The 18,172-nt window shown below is 52.7% G+C and overlaps 2 protein-coding genes across 4 annotated transcripts in view; one reads left to right on the forward strand and one right to left on the reverse strand.

Annotated features, from left to right (window-relative positions):
* Positions 1-13,739, forward strand: part of DNAJC7 (DnaJ heat shock protein family (Hsp40) member C7) — a 34,407-nt gene extending 20,668 nt beyond the window's left edge. For all 3 annotated transcript variants that reach the window (XM_070060696.1, XM_002719389.5, XM_008271484.4), the window contains exons 6-14: positions 3,595-3,713; positions 4,341-4,494; positions 4,951-5,115; positions 5,925-6,016; positions 9,139-9,212; positions 9,832-9,978; positions 10,216-10,368; positions 12,962-13,024; positions 13,424-13,739. In XM_070060696.1, coding sequence (XP_069916797.1) covers positions 3,595-3,713; positions 4,341-4,494; positions 4,951-5,115; positions 5,925-6,016; positions 9,139-9,212; positions 9,832-9,978; positions 10,216-10,368; positions 12,962-13,024; positions 13,424-13,461 — 1,005 coding nt within the window. In that variant the 3' untranslated portion in view covers positions 13,462-13,739. The remainder of the gene's footprint in view (positions 1-3,594; positions 3,714-4,340; positions 4,495-4,950; positions 5,116-5,924; positions 6,017-9,138; positions 9,213-9,831; positions 9,979-10,215; positions 10,369-12,961; positions 13,025-13,423) is intronic.
* Positions 13,740-15,833: 2,094 nt separating this feature from the next.
* Positions 15,834-18,172, reverse strand: part of ODAD4 (outer dynein arm docking complex subunit 4) — a 33,627-nt gene continuing 31,288 nt past the window's right edge. The window contains exons 16-17 of the mRNA XM_070060898.1: positions 17,655-17,794; positions 15,834-16,283 (exon numbers count right to left, since the gene is read on the reverse strand). Of these exons, the coding sequence (XP_069916999.1) occupies positions 15,834-16,283; positions 17,655-17,794 (590 nt within the window). The remainder of the gene's footprint in view (positions 16,284-17,654; positions 17,795-18,172) is intronic.

Below are 18,172 nucleotides of genomic sequence, written 5' to 3' on the forward strand. Positions count from 1 at the left end.
GCTTACATAGGCAAAAGCTTTGTCTCCAAAGGCGGTCTTTTGGGTTTCTTTTCTCTCTTGCCACTCTGCAGCCAGAAATCTGAGTTTGTGACAGAATCCTCTGTTTGTGACATCCCAGCCCCCCCACTGTAGCTCATGGTGATGTCACAAATGAAGAATTATGATCCTGGCAGGGGAAACAGATGAACTTGGAAGAAACAAAGATCTTCTTTGCCTGCAGCTGTCCCCAGTGGGGACATGGGAGGTGGGGGTGGGCAGGGAAGCACTGAGCGCTCCCCAGGATGGGCAGATCCATCGCTGCACAGAGTGTCGCCCTGTGAAGGCAGCAGGGTGTGGCCACTGAGATTGCGTGACTTCTCTTCTGCCCTCTCCTTCCATTTGAGGGACCAGATTTGGCACCACACTCTGCATAATACCGAAGTTTCACTGTTGCCCTTGCTGCGGCTTTGACTCTTGAGAAAGTATTCTCCTTGGTGCTTACCTGCTTGCCCATATTTTTTAATTCCAGTTTTTGGTACAGTGATGAGTGTTCCATTAAACTTAACCTTCTTCTGCCCAGTTATGAATTCTTAGGGTAGTGGCTTTTCTTTCTTTCTTTTAAGATTTATTTATTTGAAAGGCTGAGTTAGTTGCGGTTGGAGCTGTGGCATAGTAGGCTAAACTTCCACCTGTGGCACTGGAATCCCATATGGGTAGCAGTTTGTGTCCCGGCTGCTCCACTTCCATCCAGTCCTGCTCTCTGCTATGGCCTGGGAAAACAGTGGAAGGTGACCCAAGTGCCTGGGCCCCTGCACTCTCGTGGAAGAGCTGGAAGAAGCTCCTGGCTCCTGGCTTCAGATCTGCTCAGCTCCGGCCCTTTTGGCCATATGGGGAGTGAACCAGTAGATGGAAAACCTTTCTCTCTGTTTCTCCCTCTCTCTCTTACTCTACCTCTCAAATAAATACATAAAATTTAAAAAAAAAAAAAAAAAAAAAAAAAAAAAAGGCAGTTAGACAGAGAGGTCTTCCATCCACTGATTCACTCCCCAAATGGCCACAGTGTCCAGGGCTGGGCCAGGCCAAAGCCAGGAGCCAGAAGCATCTTCCTGCCTCCCATATAGCTTCAGGGACCCACGTACTTGGACCATCTTCTGCTGCTTTCCTAGGCACATTAGCAGAGAGCTGGATCTGAAGTGGAGCAGCTGGGACTCATCAGGTGCTGGCATTGCAGGCATTGGCTTTTTTTTTTTTTTTTTTTTTGACAGGCAGAGTTAGACAGTGAGAGAGAGAAAGGTCTTCCTTCCGTTGGTTCACTCCCCAAATGACTGCTACAGCTGGCACGTTGCACTGATCCAAAGCCAGGAGCCAGGTACTTCCTCCTGGTCTCCCATGCAGGTGCAGGGCCCAAAGACCTGGGCCATCCTCCACTGCCTTCCCAGGCCACAGCAGAGAGCTGGACTGGAAGAGGAGCAACCGGGACAGAATCCAGCGCTTTGACTGGGACTAGAACCGGTGTGCTGGTGCCACAGGCGGAGGATTAGCCCACCGAGCTACGGCACCGGCCCCAGGCATTGGCTTTCAATGCTATGCCACAACGCTGGCCCCTAATGGGTATTCCTAAGTCTCTGTGTTCCTTCTGCGGTTTTTGTTTATATATATATAAAATACAGGTTGTAACATTTCTTTTTGCATGAAAGATAGTACAATCTACACCATTGCCCTTGTGTTTTCCCTGGATTGTGAAAGTCTGGTCAGTACACAGAGAGGCTGTTGCCACTTAGAGCTTCTTAGCGCTCCATTATGTTAAATACCTGCATTCCTAACGGGCCTCCTGTTGATATCTGATCCTAAGTGTTTAGATTACATTTCTTTCTTTCCATGGCCAGATTCTTAGAGGGAATGGCCATCCCTTAACTCCAGACTTCTCATTTGAGTTAATCATCCTTCTGTTTTTTTAATTTATTTATTCATTTGAAAGGCAGAGTGATAGAGGAGGAGAGAGAGAGAAGAAATTTCCATCTGCTGGTTCATTCCCCAAATGGCCACAGCAGCCAGGGCTGGATGAGGCTGAAACCAGGAACCTGGAACTCCTTCTGGATCTCCCACAAGGGTGGCAGGCACCCACGCACTTGCTATTCTCTGGTAGGGATGCCAGTGCCACAATGCCAGCCCTGAGTGAGTTATCTTGAGGAGAATATGATTCAGCAAGAGCAGCCAAGCCAAAAACGTGGAAAGAGGAAAGGGGAATGTCTAGAGACAGTTCACGAGACTGAAGGAGTGAACTGACCCCGCGGTAGTGCACGTGTGGCTTATGCTTTGTACAATAGCGTGCTGAGAACTGTAATCTGATACAGCTCATTTATGTCCACTTAAATGAACTTTCATTGGTCAATTTCTGTATTAAGAAAATCGGTGGAAAGGAAGCCACCGTGGTGCTTGGTGAGGGCCTGGCCTTGGCGAGGGAAGGAAGAAGGTCGGCAGTCGCAGTCCCAGGGAGCGGTGGTTCTGCGCCAGCCGGTGTTGCTGGTCCTTGTCTTGCTTAACAGACTGTCATGACGAGTTACACAGAGTAGCAAGTAGCAGTATTTGTGAGCAGAGTGAGTGTTTTGAGCACTCAGTATGGCTGTGACACCACGGAGGCAGCTTAGCATGGTGACTAAAATTGATTCCTGTTTGTGTTGCTAACTAGCTTTGGCAACCTTGAACCTTCCTTCTCTTTGTCTCAGTAAAGGTAATATTACAAATTTCATAAAACAGTTGTGAGGATTAAATGGTTAACATATAAAGTGCTATCTAAATGTTGTTATCATTTGGAACAACTGCTTTCAGCTTTCATTTTATTATTATTTTTTAAGATTGATTAATTTGAAAGGCAGAGTGACAGTGATCCTCTGTCCTCTGTTTCATTCCCCAAATGGCTGCAATGGCTGGGGCTGGACCAAGCCAAAGCCAGGAGCATGGAACTTGGGCCATTTTCTGCTACCTTACCAGGCGCATTAGTGGTGACCTGTACCAGAAGTAGAACAGTTGGGGCTTAAACCAGCATTGGATATGGATGCTGGTATTGCAAGCAATGGCTTAACATACTTTCCTCGTTTTAGTGATTTAATCTAATGAATTAAGTTTTTTTTTTTTTTTTTTTGCTTAGATGTTACTTTCTCTTTGTTTATGATTTATTTATTTATTTGAGAGTAGAGTTACAAAGAGAGAGAGAGACAAAGGCTTCCATCTGCTGGTTCACTCCCTAAATGGCTGCAATAGCCAGAGGTGGGCCAATCTGAAGCCAGGAGCCAGGAGCTTCTTCCAGTCTCCCACATGTGTACTGCATCCCAAGCACTTGGGTCATCTTCCACTGCTTTTCCAGGCCACAAGCAGAGAGCAGGATTGGAAGAGTAGCAGCTGGGACACGAACCAGCACCCATATGGGATACTGGCCCCGCAGGCGGAGAATTAACCTACTACTGCACGGATGAGTAGTAGTTGCAGCTACTTTCCTACTCAACAGCGAACCTGGGAATTTCTTTGAATTTTAACTCCGTTGCCTGTGTCAAACTAAAATAATGACATCTCTGGAGTGTAAAATGAAGAGTCATATTTACTGTCTTCCTTCCCCAGGTTGTTTTCTGCATGGACCGTGCCCTAGAATTTGCTCCTGCTTGCCATCGCTTCAAAATCCTCAAAGCAGAATGTTTAGCAATGCTGGGTCGTTACCCAGAGGCACAGTCTGTGGCCAGGTATGCACTAAGACCAGTTCAGCATTAAAGTGGCAGGTACTGCTAGACCATGTGGTCCTACAGGTAGGCCACCAGCAGCTGATCAGGCCTTCTGGGATTTAAGGCCAAAGATTAGACCAGATTTGAAAACCCAGAGTGTATGGGGTATAGAAGTACAGCAGGTACTTGTGTTGTGTAGGAAGGAACAGGTTATGAGTTTGGAGGATATTATTTGGGCTTTTTTTGTTTAACTTTAGTCCTTTTCCTTCTATTCCAGGGGTTGGCAGACTGTCAAGTGCCAGCCTTTGTAGGCTGTAGGGACTCTGCCATTGTCATGTAAAAGGAGCCATAGATAATAGGTTAATGAGAATGTGGCTGTGTTTCAGTAAAGCTTTATTTACCAAAACCAGTGACAGGATTTAACCAGATGGGCTTGAGTTGCAACTCCTGTTGTGACACAGAAGATGTGTACTGAAGATAAACATTTGGGGAAGGTTTGGGAAGAATTCTTGGGACTGTGTCAACCTTTATTTAAATACTTTGAATATTAAATATATGGTCAAGGGAAAAAGTGGCCACCCGTGATAGCAGTAATGGTGTGGACATTTCCAAGCCACAGCTGAATGTGCCCCTTTCTGGCTGTTGCAGTGACATTTTACGAATAGATTCCACCAATGCGGACGCTCTTTATGTGCGAGGCCTTTGCCTTTATTATGAAGACTGCATTGAGAAGGCGGTTCAGTTTTTTGTGCAGGCTCTCAGGATGGCTCCTGACCACGAGAAGGCCTGCATCGCTTGCAGAGTAAGTTCTAGACACCGGGTCTGGGTGGGAATGAAAGCTTCCTTTTGGCCCTTTGAGGGGGTCACGGTGGAAGAGTTTAGAAACATGAAGAATGTGTTAGCTCCTCTTCTTTGCAAGGGTGCTTGATCCTTTCCGCTTCTGTTTACCTAAAAGTAAATGTAATCATACTCCATCAGATCCTTTCGCTATCTGAGTGAGCACTGGTTCGTTTTTCCTTTTTTCCTCCTTAGTGCAAAAAAGATAGTCATGCCTGCCCTGGGGAGTAGAGGTAAACCCCAGGTAACAAGGCAGGCCCATTGGCACCTTGTAAGTCTTGCTTTCCCTGCCCAGCCCAGGCAGCACCGGTGGACAACATCCCGGGGCAGGGCGGGAGGCTGCCGTGTGACGCTAAAGACATGGAAGTAGACTGGCCTCTCGGCGCAGCGTCTGAGACTCTGGATGTGCTTTTCTCTGCAGAACGCCAAAGCTCTCAAAGCCAAGAAAGAAGATGGGAATAAAGCTTTTAAGGAAGGAAATTACAAGCTAGCATATGAACTGTACACAGAAGCCCTGGGGATAGACCCCAACAATATAAAAACCAATGCTAAACTCTACTGTAATCGGGGTACAGTTAATTCCAAGGTAAGCACTTGGGGCCCATGGAGATACTTTTAAGGGTCATCAAGGAGGTCTTAGGGAATCTGCCCAATGAGGTTAATCCAGATGAGAGGAAAAGTTCTGTCCCAGCCTGTCAGGAACGGCCTTCCGGGAGCAGAGCTGTTCCTTTTCTGCGGCACCTAGGAGCACTTGGGGTACTTGAGTTTGGAAGAGCGTTCCTCCCTGTTTTTCTTCAAGGCCCTTTCGCTCAGGAAGAGAATGGCTAGGGGCTTTGCGATCATTTTAAGCAAATAAAACTGCTGCTTTTTGCCTACACAAGAGATCGTTTTTGTTTTAGGAGTGGCTTGTAGGAAACTAGAGAGTGCGAAGCAGGCCAAGTTTTTTATCCACCTTGGCTGATGCTCACCAGGCACAGTTGAATGATGGCCTCTGAGTGCTCCTGAGGTGCTACCATCATAAGGAACAGTAGGCTCCTGCCTTCTCAGAATTCTAGTCATGGAAAACCATCCTCTAGTTGACCTCTGCAGGGATGGAGGGCAGGAAACCACCCTTAGCATGTCCATGTTGGGGTTAGGTACTAACATGGAACAGGGAGGTGTTTTATCCTTGCAGATGACGGTATCTGGCTTGCATGACATAGACAAGCAGCCAGTTTGGAACTTGGTGTCCTTAGCCTTCGGAGCTGCAGGCTTTCCTAGAGAACAAGAGCCTGGTAGACAGTTAAGGGGGCCAGCGTGACCGCTGCGCTTAAGAGTTTTGAAGCCATGCTCCCAGCTTCTGGGCTCCCTGCATCACCAAAGACGTGAAGTGTGACTGCTCTCTTTCTCCTGAAGCTTCGGAAACTAGATGATGCAATAGAAGACTGCACAAATGCAGTGAAGCTCGATGACACTTATATAAAAGCCTACTTGAGACGAGCGCAGTGGTGAGTGCCTGCGGCGCGTGGCGGGAAGAGGGTGCTGCCGGCCTACCAGGGGAATTGCATTGTGGATGACGAAGCAGCCCCAGGGATGTCGTGAGGTCATTTGGTCCTTCCCCCTGCCTCTAGGTGGGATTGTTCCAGCCCTAGACTATCTTTATAGACCTCCAGCGGAGGAGATTGCACTGCTCCCTCAGTCTCCCATGCCTGTGTCTAACGCCCCTCACGGTCAGTAAGTTTCCTCTGATGCCTGACCCAAATTCCTTTTGTTAAAGTTTAAATCCATTGCCTTTGGAGATTTTGTGTTGTGTTGTACACTTTTGCTCTACCTTGGCACAGTGCTTGGCACATGGGTGCTCACTCCGTACGTGCTTTGTTGAATGAATGTGTGGTGCTGGCAGAGAAAGGAGTAATGTCTCTTGGAGACAGTTGAGGGTGGACTTACCCTGTTTGTCCTGGGAGAGGGAAGACAGTCTTAGGGTTGGATGGGATCTAATCTGGCTCAGCCTCTTGGCAGCAGGAGCAGCTCCTTTATGAAACATTCTGGCTGGGTTGTGCAGGTTTGAGAGGACGTCTGCCTGGCAGAGTGATGGGGAGCCGGTGTGCCCACCTGGAGGGCCCCGGTGTCGGGGACGCTTGCTCATCTCGTTCTAGGATGCAGCAGACCTGCAGACAGGAACAGGAATGAGGGTCAGAGACCTGGGTCGGAAACCCAGCACTGCTTGTTTCAGGTCATTTCCCAGGCAGAGCTTCCTGTCTTTCAAGTTCCAGAAGGAAGGCATGCTGGTTGTGTTCCGGCCTCCAACACGGGGCCCAGGGTGCTGTAATGGGTGCCTGACGAGCTAGTAGTGGAAGTCTTCCATCCCTGTCAGTGGAGCGGCTCCTCTCACAGACCACCTCCCATGTAGCTTTCCCCAAATTCTCACCATTTTTATGGACGATATTTTTTAAAAAGTGAATTTCTAAGTAGATGGCTAAGTGTGGGATTCTAGATTCTGCCACTCATTTGTCTTTGCATGCCTCTCAAGAAACAAAACTTTGGAAGATAAGAGCACACCTTGACCCGATTAATGACTGCCTTCTGACAGGTGCACAGTGCTGTGTGTCTGCAGGTGTTCACTGTGGTCTTGTCTGGAACAGTGGAGAAGGAGAATTGCCTCCGGCTAGTGGGGAGGGGATAGCTGGGTGCCTGGTGCCCTGCTCCATCAGCGGAGTGGAATTGCTGCGAAAGTAGAGCAGAGAACGGAGAGGGAATAGAAAATTCTTGTTGGCAGGATGATAGGATGGAGGATTATTTTCTTCTTCTTGTGAGTGTACGGTAAACAAGAACTGGGGGTTGCTTTGATCAGATTGCCCTTTCTCTGGTCTGGAAATGACTGTCCTTGGAGTGGCTCTGCCTTTGAGACTCTGCCGCAGGGGGATGGTATGCGCTCCTCAGCGCAGTCTGCTGAGACGGCTAAGACACGTTGGAGCTCAGCTCAGACCAGAGGCCTGAGCACCATCCCTGTTTGCCTCAGCTTACCTCTCAAGTTGGGGGATGCTGTGTGATTGCAGCGTCTTCTGTCACGAGCTAGAGTTCTTCCTTTGTTTCTCTTCAACTTTTGAAAAGTAAGATGTCGGATGTCTTTGAATTCAAGATGGAAATACAAGTGCGAGTCACTGTAGCACACCACTTGTTCAGTCCCTGATGTATGGGCCTAGAGAGTTCATCGTGGTTACTCGTTTATCAGATCATTCTACACCCAGGGCTGTCAGTTACCAGGTTTTTTTTGCTTTCTTTCCTTTTTTTTTTAAGATTTATTTATTTATTTGCAAGTCAGAGTTACACAGAGAGGAGAGGCAGAGAGAAAGAAAGGTCTTCCTTCCAGTGGTTCATTCCCCAACTGACCGCAATGGCCAGAGCTGCGCTGATCTGAAACCAGGAGCCAGGAGATTCTTCTGGGTCTCCCACAAGGGTGCAGGAGCCCAAGGACTTGGGCCATCTTCTACTGCTTTCCCAGGCCAGAGCAGAGAGCTGGATGGGAAGAGAAGCAGCCAGGACTGGAACTGGCATCCATATGGGATGCCGGCACTGCAGGCCAGAGTGTTAACCCGCTGCGCCACAGCGTCGGCCCCTTCTTTGGCTTTCACTTCAGGTGTTGTTACACTTCACTCTGTAAGTGGCTCTCTGAGCTCTGAGTAGTAGCATCTGTGTCCTGTGTCTGCAGAGCACTGGTTGGTTGTTTTTTGTTTTTTGTTTTTTGTTTTTTTTAAATTCCTAAATCAAGATGTCAGCCAGAAAACTAGGTGGCTGCAATGTTGGGCTTCTCTTTCGCCAGCCAGCTGGTAGCATTGTCCCTGCCCTGGCCTCCACTGTGATGTTGTGTGGAGCCGTGTGATCAGTGGGGCCATCACTTCCCACTCCCTGCTGATGGGACCTGTTTAATTGGTAGGCCAGACTCAGTGCCAGTGACCTTACCGGGACGCAAAAAAATGCCACTGCTTCCATGGAAGAGGCACTTAAATGGGCTGACAGCCCGTCGAGCTGGATGCCGCACTGCCTTGGTCAGTGACCTCCTCCTTCTTGTGCTCCTAAATAGAAGCATCCCTGTGTTTCGAGTCTCTTCTCTCTCATTCACCTACACCTCTCACATTGATCTCAAAGGAAGCATTTGCCGGTAGCCTCGAACTTGACCCGTCCAGTAGCTCGCTGATCCTACTTCCACCCTGGTTTGGAGCCCCGCGTGGTTTTGGCACTGTAGGTTTCAAAGCTCTTCCATATCGGTTTCTCTCACTGGATAATCTTCTCATTCTTGTCTCGATCCAAGTCCTCGAGTAGGTGCCTTCACATTGCCTTTCCCAAGGCCGTCCAGGTGCCTCTTGAGGGGCTGTGTTGGAAGGAACTTGCTTTCTTTCCACTCAGAGCAGGGCATCACTTTGCTGGTTGGGTACAGATGCCTTGCAACCTGTCTCTTCCTTGAGGAGCTCACAGCTGGTTTTCTCACTGCTAGATTAGGAACCCCTGCTCCATGAAGTCTCCCCCTAAAGTGTGTGTCCCTTGCTTGAGCCATGCCTCTTTCCTTCCGGTGAGCCCAGAGACCACTGCTGTTTATGTCTGAGCGCTGTGATGCCTTGTATTTCCTCCTCAGTTACACGGACACAGAACAGTATGAAGAAGCAGTGCGGGACTACGAAAAGGTGTACCAGACGGAGAAAACAAAAGGTGAGGGAGACCAGAAGCCTCAGTTCTCGGGGAACAGTGTGGTCTTGTATGAAGGTGTTAAAATTGAACTTCGGTTAATTTGGTTCAGGAATTGGGATGTACCTGGAGCTTACCCTTGGTCATTTTTTGTTTTGTTTTTTTTCACAGGCAGAGTAGACAGAGAGAGAGAGAAAGGTTTTCCTTTTTCTGTTGGTTCACCCCCTAATGGCTGCTGCGGCCGGCGCGCTGCACTGATCCGAAGCCAGGAGCCAGGTGCTTCTCCTGGTCTCTCATGCAGGTGCAGGGCCCAAGGACTTGGGCCATCCTCCACTGCACTCCTGGGCCACAGCAGAGAGCTAGACAGGAAGAGGGGCAACTAGGACAGAATCCAGCGCCCCAACCAGGGCTAGAACCCAGTGTGCCGGCAGAGGATTAGCCTATTGAGCCACAGCGTCGGCCAAGCACCTGTTTTCTTAATCCAAATACTCCTTGTTGCTTTCACTTCCTTTTCTGTGCCATGAGGCTAATGTGAGGAGCCTGGTGTGGCGAGCCAGGCTGGTAACCACTGCATTGCTGGGCTGCGACCCAGCGAGAGCAACTACAATCAGTTTGTCTATTGATGCCAAGTATCTTCCTCTAGAACACAAACAGCTCCTTAAAAATGCACAGCTGGAACTGAAGAGGAGTAAGAGGAAAGATTACTACAAGATTCTGGGAGTGGACAAGAACGCCTCTGAAGATGAGATCAAGAAAGCTTACCGGAAGCGGGCTTTGATGCACCATCCAGGTAGAGCTGGGAGAGAGGGGGGTCGAGTGGCAGCCTCGGTGGCAAGAGCCTGCGGCCAGGCCCAGGGTGGAAGCCTTGGAGAGGTGTCTGAGCTAGAAATAAGGCGTTAGTGGGTTCTGTACCCGTCAAATTTTAGGAAGTTCCAACTTCCAAAATCAAACAGGAAGTGACCTCTATCAACTTTGTTTTCTTGAGACTCTTGATTTCATTCGAGTTCTCGCCTTGCTCTCCCTGTAGATCGGCACAGTGGAGCCAGTGCTGAGGTGCAGAAGGAGGAGGAGAAAAAGTTCAAGGAAGTCGGAGAGGCCTTCACCATCCTCTCTGATCCCAAGAAAAAGACGCGCTATGACAGCGGACAGGACCTGGACGAGGAAGGCATGAACACGGCTGGTGAGCTGCTTGGGACAGCCTGGGGTGAACGGTGGCTGTGGGGTGCTGGAGCCTTGTCTAAAGACACTCCATGGAGAGGGTCTGTGTGTCATTGGCCAGGGCCCCGTGACCTGGGCCGGCTCCCCTGATGAGGGCCTGTAGTGTGGGAAGCGGTGGAGATGATTCATGCCCAGACCTCCAGGAGCCCAGTTTGGGGCTTGCAAACTGCAACCCCCAGGATCAAATTTGATCCAAGGTCTCGACAGAGTAAGAGACATGGAGAGCCGGCGCCGCGGCTCACTAGGCTAATCCTCCGCCTTGCGGCGCTGGCACACCAGGTTCTAGTCCTGGTCGGGGCGCCGGATTCTGTCCCAGTTGCCCCTCTTCCAGGCCAGCTCTCTGCTGTGGCCCGGGAGTGCAGTGGAGGATGGCCCAGGTGCTTGGGCCCTGCACCCCATGGGAGACCAGGATAAGTACCTGGCTCCTGCCATCGGATCAGCATGGTGTGCCGGCCGCAGTGCGCCAGCCGCGGCGGCCATTGGAGGGTGAACCAATGGCAAAGGAAGACCTTTCTCTCTGTCTCTCTCTCTCACTGTCCACTCTGCCTGTCAAAAAAAAAAAAAAAAAAAAAAAAAAAAAAGACATGCAGTCTAACCAGCGTCATCAACTGAGGCAGGTGCATTGGATGAACACCAGCATGGCACCTTCAGGGGTGCCATGCAAGGGGCTCAGTCTAGGGGCAAGGTGTAAGAGGCCAGGCCAGCAAGCCACCAGGTCAGATCTCCAACCGCCTTCAGCTGGTGTATTCAGGAATGTGGGCTTTGTCTTGTTAGCTGGGCCTCCCATGCATTCTGTAACCCTCAGATTTAAATTTCCCAAAAAGACTCAGGTTGGCACACAGTAAGGACAGCTGCTCTGGGCTCCCTCAGAGATAATGAAAGGCCTGGACTGTGTGCGGCGTGCGTGCACATCACCGTCTCTGATGCCAGCCCTTTCTCTCCCACTAACAAGTAAAGAGTGATGGTACTGCAGGAGAGTGCTCTCTGGGTCAGGGTGGGGCACTGCTGTGTTTGGGTTTAAATGAACCTGGGTTTACGGATAAAAAGTATGTCTCCCAGCAGGTGAGAAGGGCTGTCCGCAGTGAGAAGCTATTAAAGAACTTATGTAGGGACCTGCTAGACCAGATTGTTTTGTTTTTAGAGATTTATTTATTTGAAAGGCAGAGCTATAGAGAGGGAGGAAGGGGCGGGGGGAGAATGAATCTTTCATCCTCTGGCCTACTGGCTGCAGTGACAGAGCTGGGCCTGGTCAAAGCCAGGAGCCTTTAACTCTATCCGGGTCTCACTTGTAGGTGGCACGGACTGCTTTCCCAGGCACTAGTTATAAAGCTGGATCAGAAGTGGAGCAGCTGGGACTCAAACCAGTGCCTCTGTGGGATGATGGTGTCGCAGGCAGTGGCTTAACCTGCTGCACCACACCACCAGCCCCTGGAAGTGTATTTGTGATGGCAGTGAGGGGAGGTGGTGGAGGAGGGGTGAGATGGCAGACACAGCCAGTAGGAAAGGATTGAAGGCATCATGGGGCGAGTGGACCCGGCAGGAGTTGGCTGCTGATTACGTGGATTGGGAAGAGGGAAGAGACGAGTAGCTTTGGCGTAGGCAGCTGGTGGAGCCATCCACCCATCCAGGGACGCCCACAAAGGTAAGCAGTATGTAAGCAGAGAGGACTGTGCTTCTGGACACCGTGTGGTCGCTGGTGAAGTCAGTTCTTGAGTGCTGCTGAGGAAGTCCACCTGGGACGGGTGTCGGGGCACAACTTGGGACGCCTACATCCCATACCAGGAATGCCTGGGATCGAGTCCCAGCATCTCTGCTTCCTGGGAGGCCGCAGGTGATGGCTCAAGTGCCTGGGCGCCTGCCACCCATGGGAGACACCCGGATGGGCTTCTGGGCTCCTGACATCAGCTTGGCCCAGCCCTGGCCATTGTGGGCATTTGGTGAACCACAAGATGAAATTGTGTGCTCTTGCTTGCTCTCTGTCACTGTGTATTTAAAGTAGATGAATATTTTTTTAAATGTCAGGTTGGGGTTAGGGTCCGCAGAGTCAGACTGGAGTTAGTATTTCCAGTTCTGCAGATCTGAGCAGTTACTTAATTCCCTGCCTATGTTTTATGTCTATGCCTATGTCTCTCTGACAGATTGTTGGTAGGATTAAAGACACAGTGTATGCGGAGTACTGGGACCTAGTAGCTGTTTAGTGAGCCATGGCACAGTCTGGATGGAGTAGCAGACATGCACACAGTCAGTCCTGCCTCACTGTGGGCTCACTGGCCAGAGCAGGCTCTCACCGTGCAGCAGCGTTCCCAGTTGTTGCGAAGGGGCCAGCAGAGCAGGTTGAGGCAGAGAAGGGTTTCCTTTGGCGTGGCACTTGGGAGGAGAGGGGACACATTCTAGGAGCAGGATCAGGCAGGGTGTGTGTTGCACAGGGTGGGACGGATTTGCCCGCTTCTCGTCTGAGCTGGGGAAGGAGGGGAGTGATACCTGTCTGGGAAAGTGTTCCAGACACCTCTGATCTTAACCTTCTCGTCCCTTCCATGTTACTTTCCCTGCTGCAGATTTTGATGCCAACAATATCTTCAAGGCATTCTTCGGTGGTCCTGGGGGCTTCAGCTTTGAAGGTGGGTTTGTTTGCTGTTCTTGGGAGTTCCCAGCTCACAAAGCGACATTGACTCCCCACCTGGGCAGCTCTTTGGGAGAACGAGGCATGAGCGGGGGCATCTGTAGTCAGGTGCTGCTGGGGCCAGGGGGAGGTCCCCACCTGGCCCCTCGATCATTAGCAGCAGGAGCCGCAGGGCCAGGGAGGCGTCTAAGGGCGCTGGCGTCGTGAAGCTGCACGCAGAAGATGCGCTTGCCTGCCCCTCAGGCACCCCGGGGCCCTGGTGGTGTGATGGACACCCATGGGATTTCCTTATTGGCCCTTGAAGCAGCCTTTGGCGACTTTTCCATTATCGGAGCAAAGACAGTCCTCCCTGGAAAACCCACAGAGCCGGCTAACAAGGCTTTCTCTTCCCTTCCAGCATCTGGCCCAGGGAATTTCTTTTTTCAGTTTGGCTAATGAAGGGCAGCCACCCAGAACCCAGAAGATGCAGACTCGCTGAGTTAAACCTTGAATGTGGACAGTTCACCTCCTCTTCATCATGTCTCCGTGTACTTAGCGCAGTTTGGTTTTCTCAGTTGGATCCCGTGTCTGTGTGAGTGGGTGAAGGAAAGGGAGCCAGCGCCGAAGACTACAGGGAGGGGAGGGAGGCGGGGGTGGACAGGGAGGCAGCTTGTGAATTTTTGTTTTACTGTTTAACTTTATTAAAAAACAAGGAATAAAATGTTTTGACCCTCTCTGGCCCTTTGCTCTGGCAGCTGCTTCTTACCCTGCTGCAGTCAGTGGCCAGAGCTGAGCCCTCAGCATGGGACCGTCCTGCCCTGGGCCTAAAGGCCAGGAAGCTGCCCCCCAGGGCTGTGGGTGCCCTGGGGTTCTGACTACCTTTCCAAACACAGGGAGACAGGAGGGGCCAGCAGGCCCTGGCAGCTGCAGTACCTGGTGGGGCCAGCCACAGCCACAGCCATTAGGAGCTGTGTGTCCGAAGCTCACACATGAGAATAGAGGTGTGCTCACCCGACAGGGTGGCCTACACAGCAGCTCAGGTCTCGCTGCTGACGGGGGCCCCAGGGAGGAGGAGACAAGGATGAAATCCTGCCTCCCAACCCCCAGACCCTTCCAGAATGGGACTGCCACTGGGTCTGGTGCTGCCGTTGGCTTGGTGGTTGGAAACACTGTTCTCAGAAAAGCGCCTCACCTCCTGCTCCTCCTGGTTCCCTTCCTACACACTGGGGCCCGGCTGTGGGGCAGCAGTGGCGGGTGTCAGGCTGCTCAGCTGAGGTGAACAGCTGGGGGCGTTCTAGGCGCACACCTGGCGCTTTGCTAGCATGCAGCCAGGGACAGAGAACTGACATTTCTCTTTATGAGCTCCTGCCTGCCCCTTTCGTTCTAGTTTTTCCTTCGGTGCCTAGGCGGTAGTGACAGAATCCCCGAGTTGGGCCCAGGAAGCTTTGCACGGGCTATTAAGCCCCTACCATGAGTCTGAGGTCTTGCTGAGACAAATCTCTCTAAAGGGATGGGACGGGTGGGGATGCCTGCAGGCCTGGCACCCTGGTAATGGGGACGACGGGCTTTGTGGCCCAGCCAGCCCCCACTTCCAAGGCCAGCCTCGCTCTGTTCTGCTGCCTCATGAAAGCCAGCACTGTTCGGCTGCCCAGCCTCGCCACAGCTGTGCCCAGCCAGCAGAGGGGAGACAGGACCGATGGCCCCAAGCTGAGAGACAAAAGCCAGTCCTAATCAACCCAGCCCTCGCCCCTGGGAAGACTGAGCTGGGCACAGAAGGGCGAGAGAGACTACGCACAGCCAGGATTAACATCATTTATTTCATTATCAGTCGTACAAGTTGCCGGAGTTGGGCAGAGCCAGGATAGTAACATAAATCCCAAGCACTTCTGTTGAGTGACAGCCCGATTAGCAAGGTCCTGTTACTGAGCAGAGGGAGCTGGAGGGCACCCCAGGAACACAGGCTGTGTGGCAATGTTGAGAAACCCTTACCAGCTTGGGGTCCACCCCACTGGCTCTGTGTGCCCACCAACCCCCTGTAGAGGAGGCCCAGAGGCCTCCAGAGGCACCATGGGGGCAAGATGGGCTGGACAGACCGCTTTGCCACCACCATGCTGTCTCTGGCCTCCATCTCCCCACGATGCAACAGAGCCACAGTACTAGACAGGGCGGTCAGCCCCTCACTGCCTTCCTGGGCAGAGGCCAGAAGCAGGCTGCTGCTTCCTGTTCTGTTCTTCTCCCCAGTTATGGAGTTAGGGTGTGATGCCGGCACAGGGACTTGGGGCTGAAGGTGGGAGGTAAATCCCTTTTTCTACCCTGGTAGATAGCCCCAGCCTTACTGGGGCCACAGTGATTAAGAAGTGGGGTCAGGGTCCAGGGGTTCTCCCAGAGCCACTGCTTTGGCAGTGGGTGCCTGCCCTGCCTCACTGCCCTCTGCCTCCAGCAGTGGGGTGATGAGGTCCAGGAGTCTCCCCCACTAGCCCGGCCCTGGGCTACGGGCGGGGCCAACCAGTACCTGGAAGTGGGCAGGGCAGGGTTCTGGCTTCGGCCCAGGCCCAGCACGGCCCAGCCTCCTCAGCTTTGGTGCGGGTTCCTGAATGTGCCCACCTACGCTCCTCGAGTTGACAGCTTGAGTATTAGAGGGGATGAGGGTGGGGGAAGGGGGCAGTTATATTACAAGTTTCCAAAAAGTTACAGGCAGGTTAACTTTTAACTTTGACTATAAAAAAAGGGGGGGAGGGGTAGGAATCTTAAAATAAAGATGGGGGAAGGCACAGTTCCCTCTCCTCCCCTTCCCTTGTAGAGTGAAGGGCGAGGTGCAGGGAGGAGGCTCAGAGGACGGTGCAGGCCTGCAAGGTGCCCCCCTTGCGGCTGCCATGCGTGGGCACAGGCTTGCCCTTCCCATAGTAGCCTGTGAAGATGGCCCTGACCTCCATCTTCTTGGCCAGGCTCAGCACCCAGCGCCCACTGCCCAGGGAGTAGAGCTTGCCCCGGGTGAGCTCACCCACCTCCTCGCCGCGGCTGCCCCCCTTCTCCTGCCGCACAATCTCCAAGAGGTCAATGCCCGTCTGCACGGCCTCCACGTCGGCCGCGCAGCCCAGGGTGATGTGAGCGCGGCTCCCCCGCGGCAGGCTGTCGGAGGGCGCCGCCTTGTCCACGTCACTCGGCCACAGCAGCAGCTGCTGCTCGCTGAGCTCCACCCGGGCCCCAGTGGTCTTGGGTGTCACAAACAGGGCAGAGATGGTCAGTGTGAAGGCTTTGCAGTAAGATTTCTTCACCACCTAGGGAGAGGGAAGGAGGGCCAAGCTGGAGCGGCGGCCTCTGGAGGGGGACAGCCCAGCACCGAGCACGTGTGGACTGCACCTGGAGAAAGGCCAGTCCAAGAGCGGGGAGCGCAGGTGTGCAGACGGGACAGCTGGTGGCAGGCAGACTTGGGGGTCAAGAACCCAGCACCGGGGCCGGCGCCATGGCTCACTTGGTTCATCCTCCACCTGGGGCGCTGGCATCCCATATGGGTGCAGGTTCTAGTCCCAGCTGCTTCTCTTCCAGGCCAGCTCTCTGCTGTGGCCCGGGAAGGCAGTGGAGGATGGCCCAGGTGCTTGGGCCCTGCACCCACATGGGAGACCAGGAGGAAGCACCTGGCTCCTGGCTTTGGATTGGCGCAGCGCCGGCCGTATCGGCCATTTTGGGGGGTGAATCAACAGAAGGAAGACTTTTCTGTCTTTCTCACTGTCTCTGTCAAAAAAAAAAAAAAAAAAAGAAAGAAAAGAAAAAAAAGAACCCAGCACCTCTGCTTTCTAGCTCTGGGGCTGTCAGCAAGGTGTTTAACTTCTACGCCCTGTGAATTGGGGCCAACCCCCGAGCCCACCCGAGAGTTGACAGGAGGCATTCTAACAACCAGGGCCAGATGCCATTACCGCTGATGGCCCTGGTACCCGGGCAGCGCCCTGGAAGGCAGGGAGAGATCAGAGGTGTCCTTGATGAAATCCACCATCCCCTTTGGTTTATATCAGATTCTGTGGCAGTATGAGGATCTGACTCTGAGAATTCCATCTCTTTCATCATCAAAAGCATCTCTGGTTCTGCTCACAGCCCCTGTCCCAGCAGTAATGGAGCAGGTGCTTAGTAAATACTGCTGAGTGAGTGAGTGAGTGGTCCCAGGTGGCTGTGGCAAGGGTCACACAGTCCTGTTCATTCATTCAACTAGGGCCAGGGCACACCAGGGTGAAAGGCGTCTTGACAATTCATCCTCGGGAAGCCACCGTCTGAAGGGAGGAGACCAGTAGGGAGATGGTTGCCTTAACCCAGGTGGAGAATGGGGGGCGGGGCGTGCCAGGGCTCAGGGAAGGCCTCACGGGGGAGGCTGCTGACGAAGCTTAAGGATCACCCCGTCAGGGAATGTGGGCACAGGGGGCCTGCCCTGTGGTGGGGAGGGATGTGGACCCCTAAGCCAGTGAGTCACTGGCCCTAGTTGGGGGGAAGGGGCTCCTAGGCTCTGGAGGCCCCAGTGGGAGCCTGCTGCGCCAACCTCATCCCTGGGGCCGTAGAAGGAAAAGGCCCGTGGGCAGGCTGCTGGGGTCCAGGTAAGGGAGAGCTGCAGGAGGAGCTGCTGCCCTTCCCACGCGAGCCGAGCGTCCCTGGGGAGAACTCACCTCCTGCTGGGCGTACTCGTCAGCCCCCGCGGCCTTCCCGTAGTCACAGAACTTGGTGGTGCAGTGCAGCACACCTGGGGGTCTCTTCCCAAAGTAGGTGACCAGCTCGATCTTCTCCTTGGGCTCATCCCCAGAGATGACTGCGGGGAGAAAGGGGTGGTCAGGCCAGGGAGCCCACTAAATCCTGGAGCGATCAACGCGCGTGGCTCAGCAGCTGTGGTGAGTGTTCCCGCTGCTGGTTTTAATGGGGTGCGAGTTTCACTTCTCTCCCCCAGCCCCTGTGGCATCGTAGGCCGGGGCAGGCAGCATGGGTATGGGCACCTGCACCCCATCGGAAAGGGGAAAGCAGTGTCAGGGCCGGGCGGGTGGGGGCAGATAAGCAGGGCCGGGCGGTGTGGTTCCGTGGAGTGAGCCAGAAACATCTCAGCCATTCCCCAGCTGTTTGGCTTGGGACAGAGGATCGATCCTTCTCTGCTGATCCAGTGAAACAATCTTCCCAGGACCCTTGAGTAACTATT

Source organism: Oryctolagus cuniculus, chromosome 17 (assembly GCF_964237555.1).
Source record: "Oryctolagus cuniculus chromosome 17, mOryCun1.1, whole genome shotgun sequence".
In the NCBI taxonomy this organism is placed as follows: domain Eukaryota; kingdom Metazoa; phylum Chordata; class Mammalia; order Lagomorpha; family Leporidae; genus Oryctolagus; species Oryctolagus cuniculus.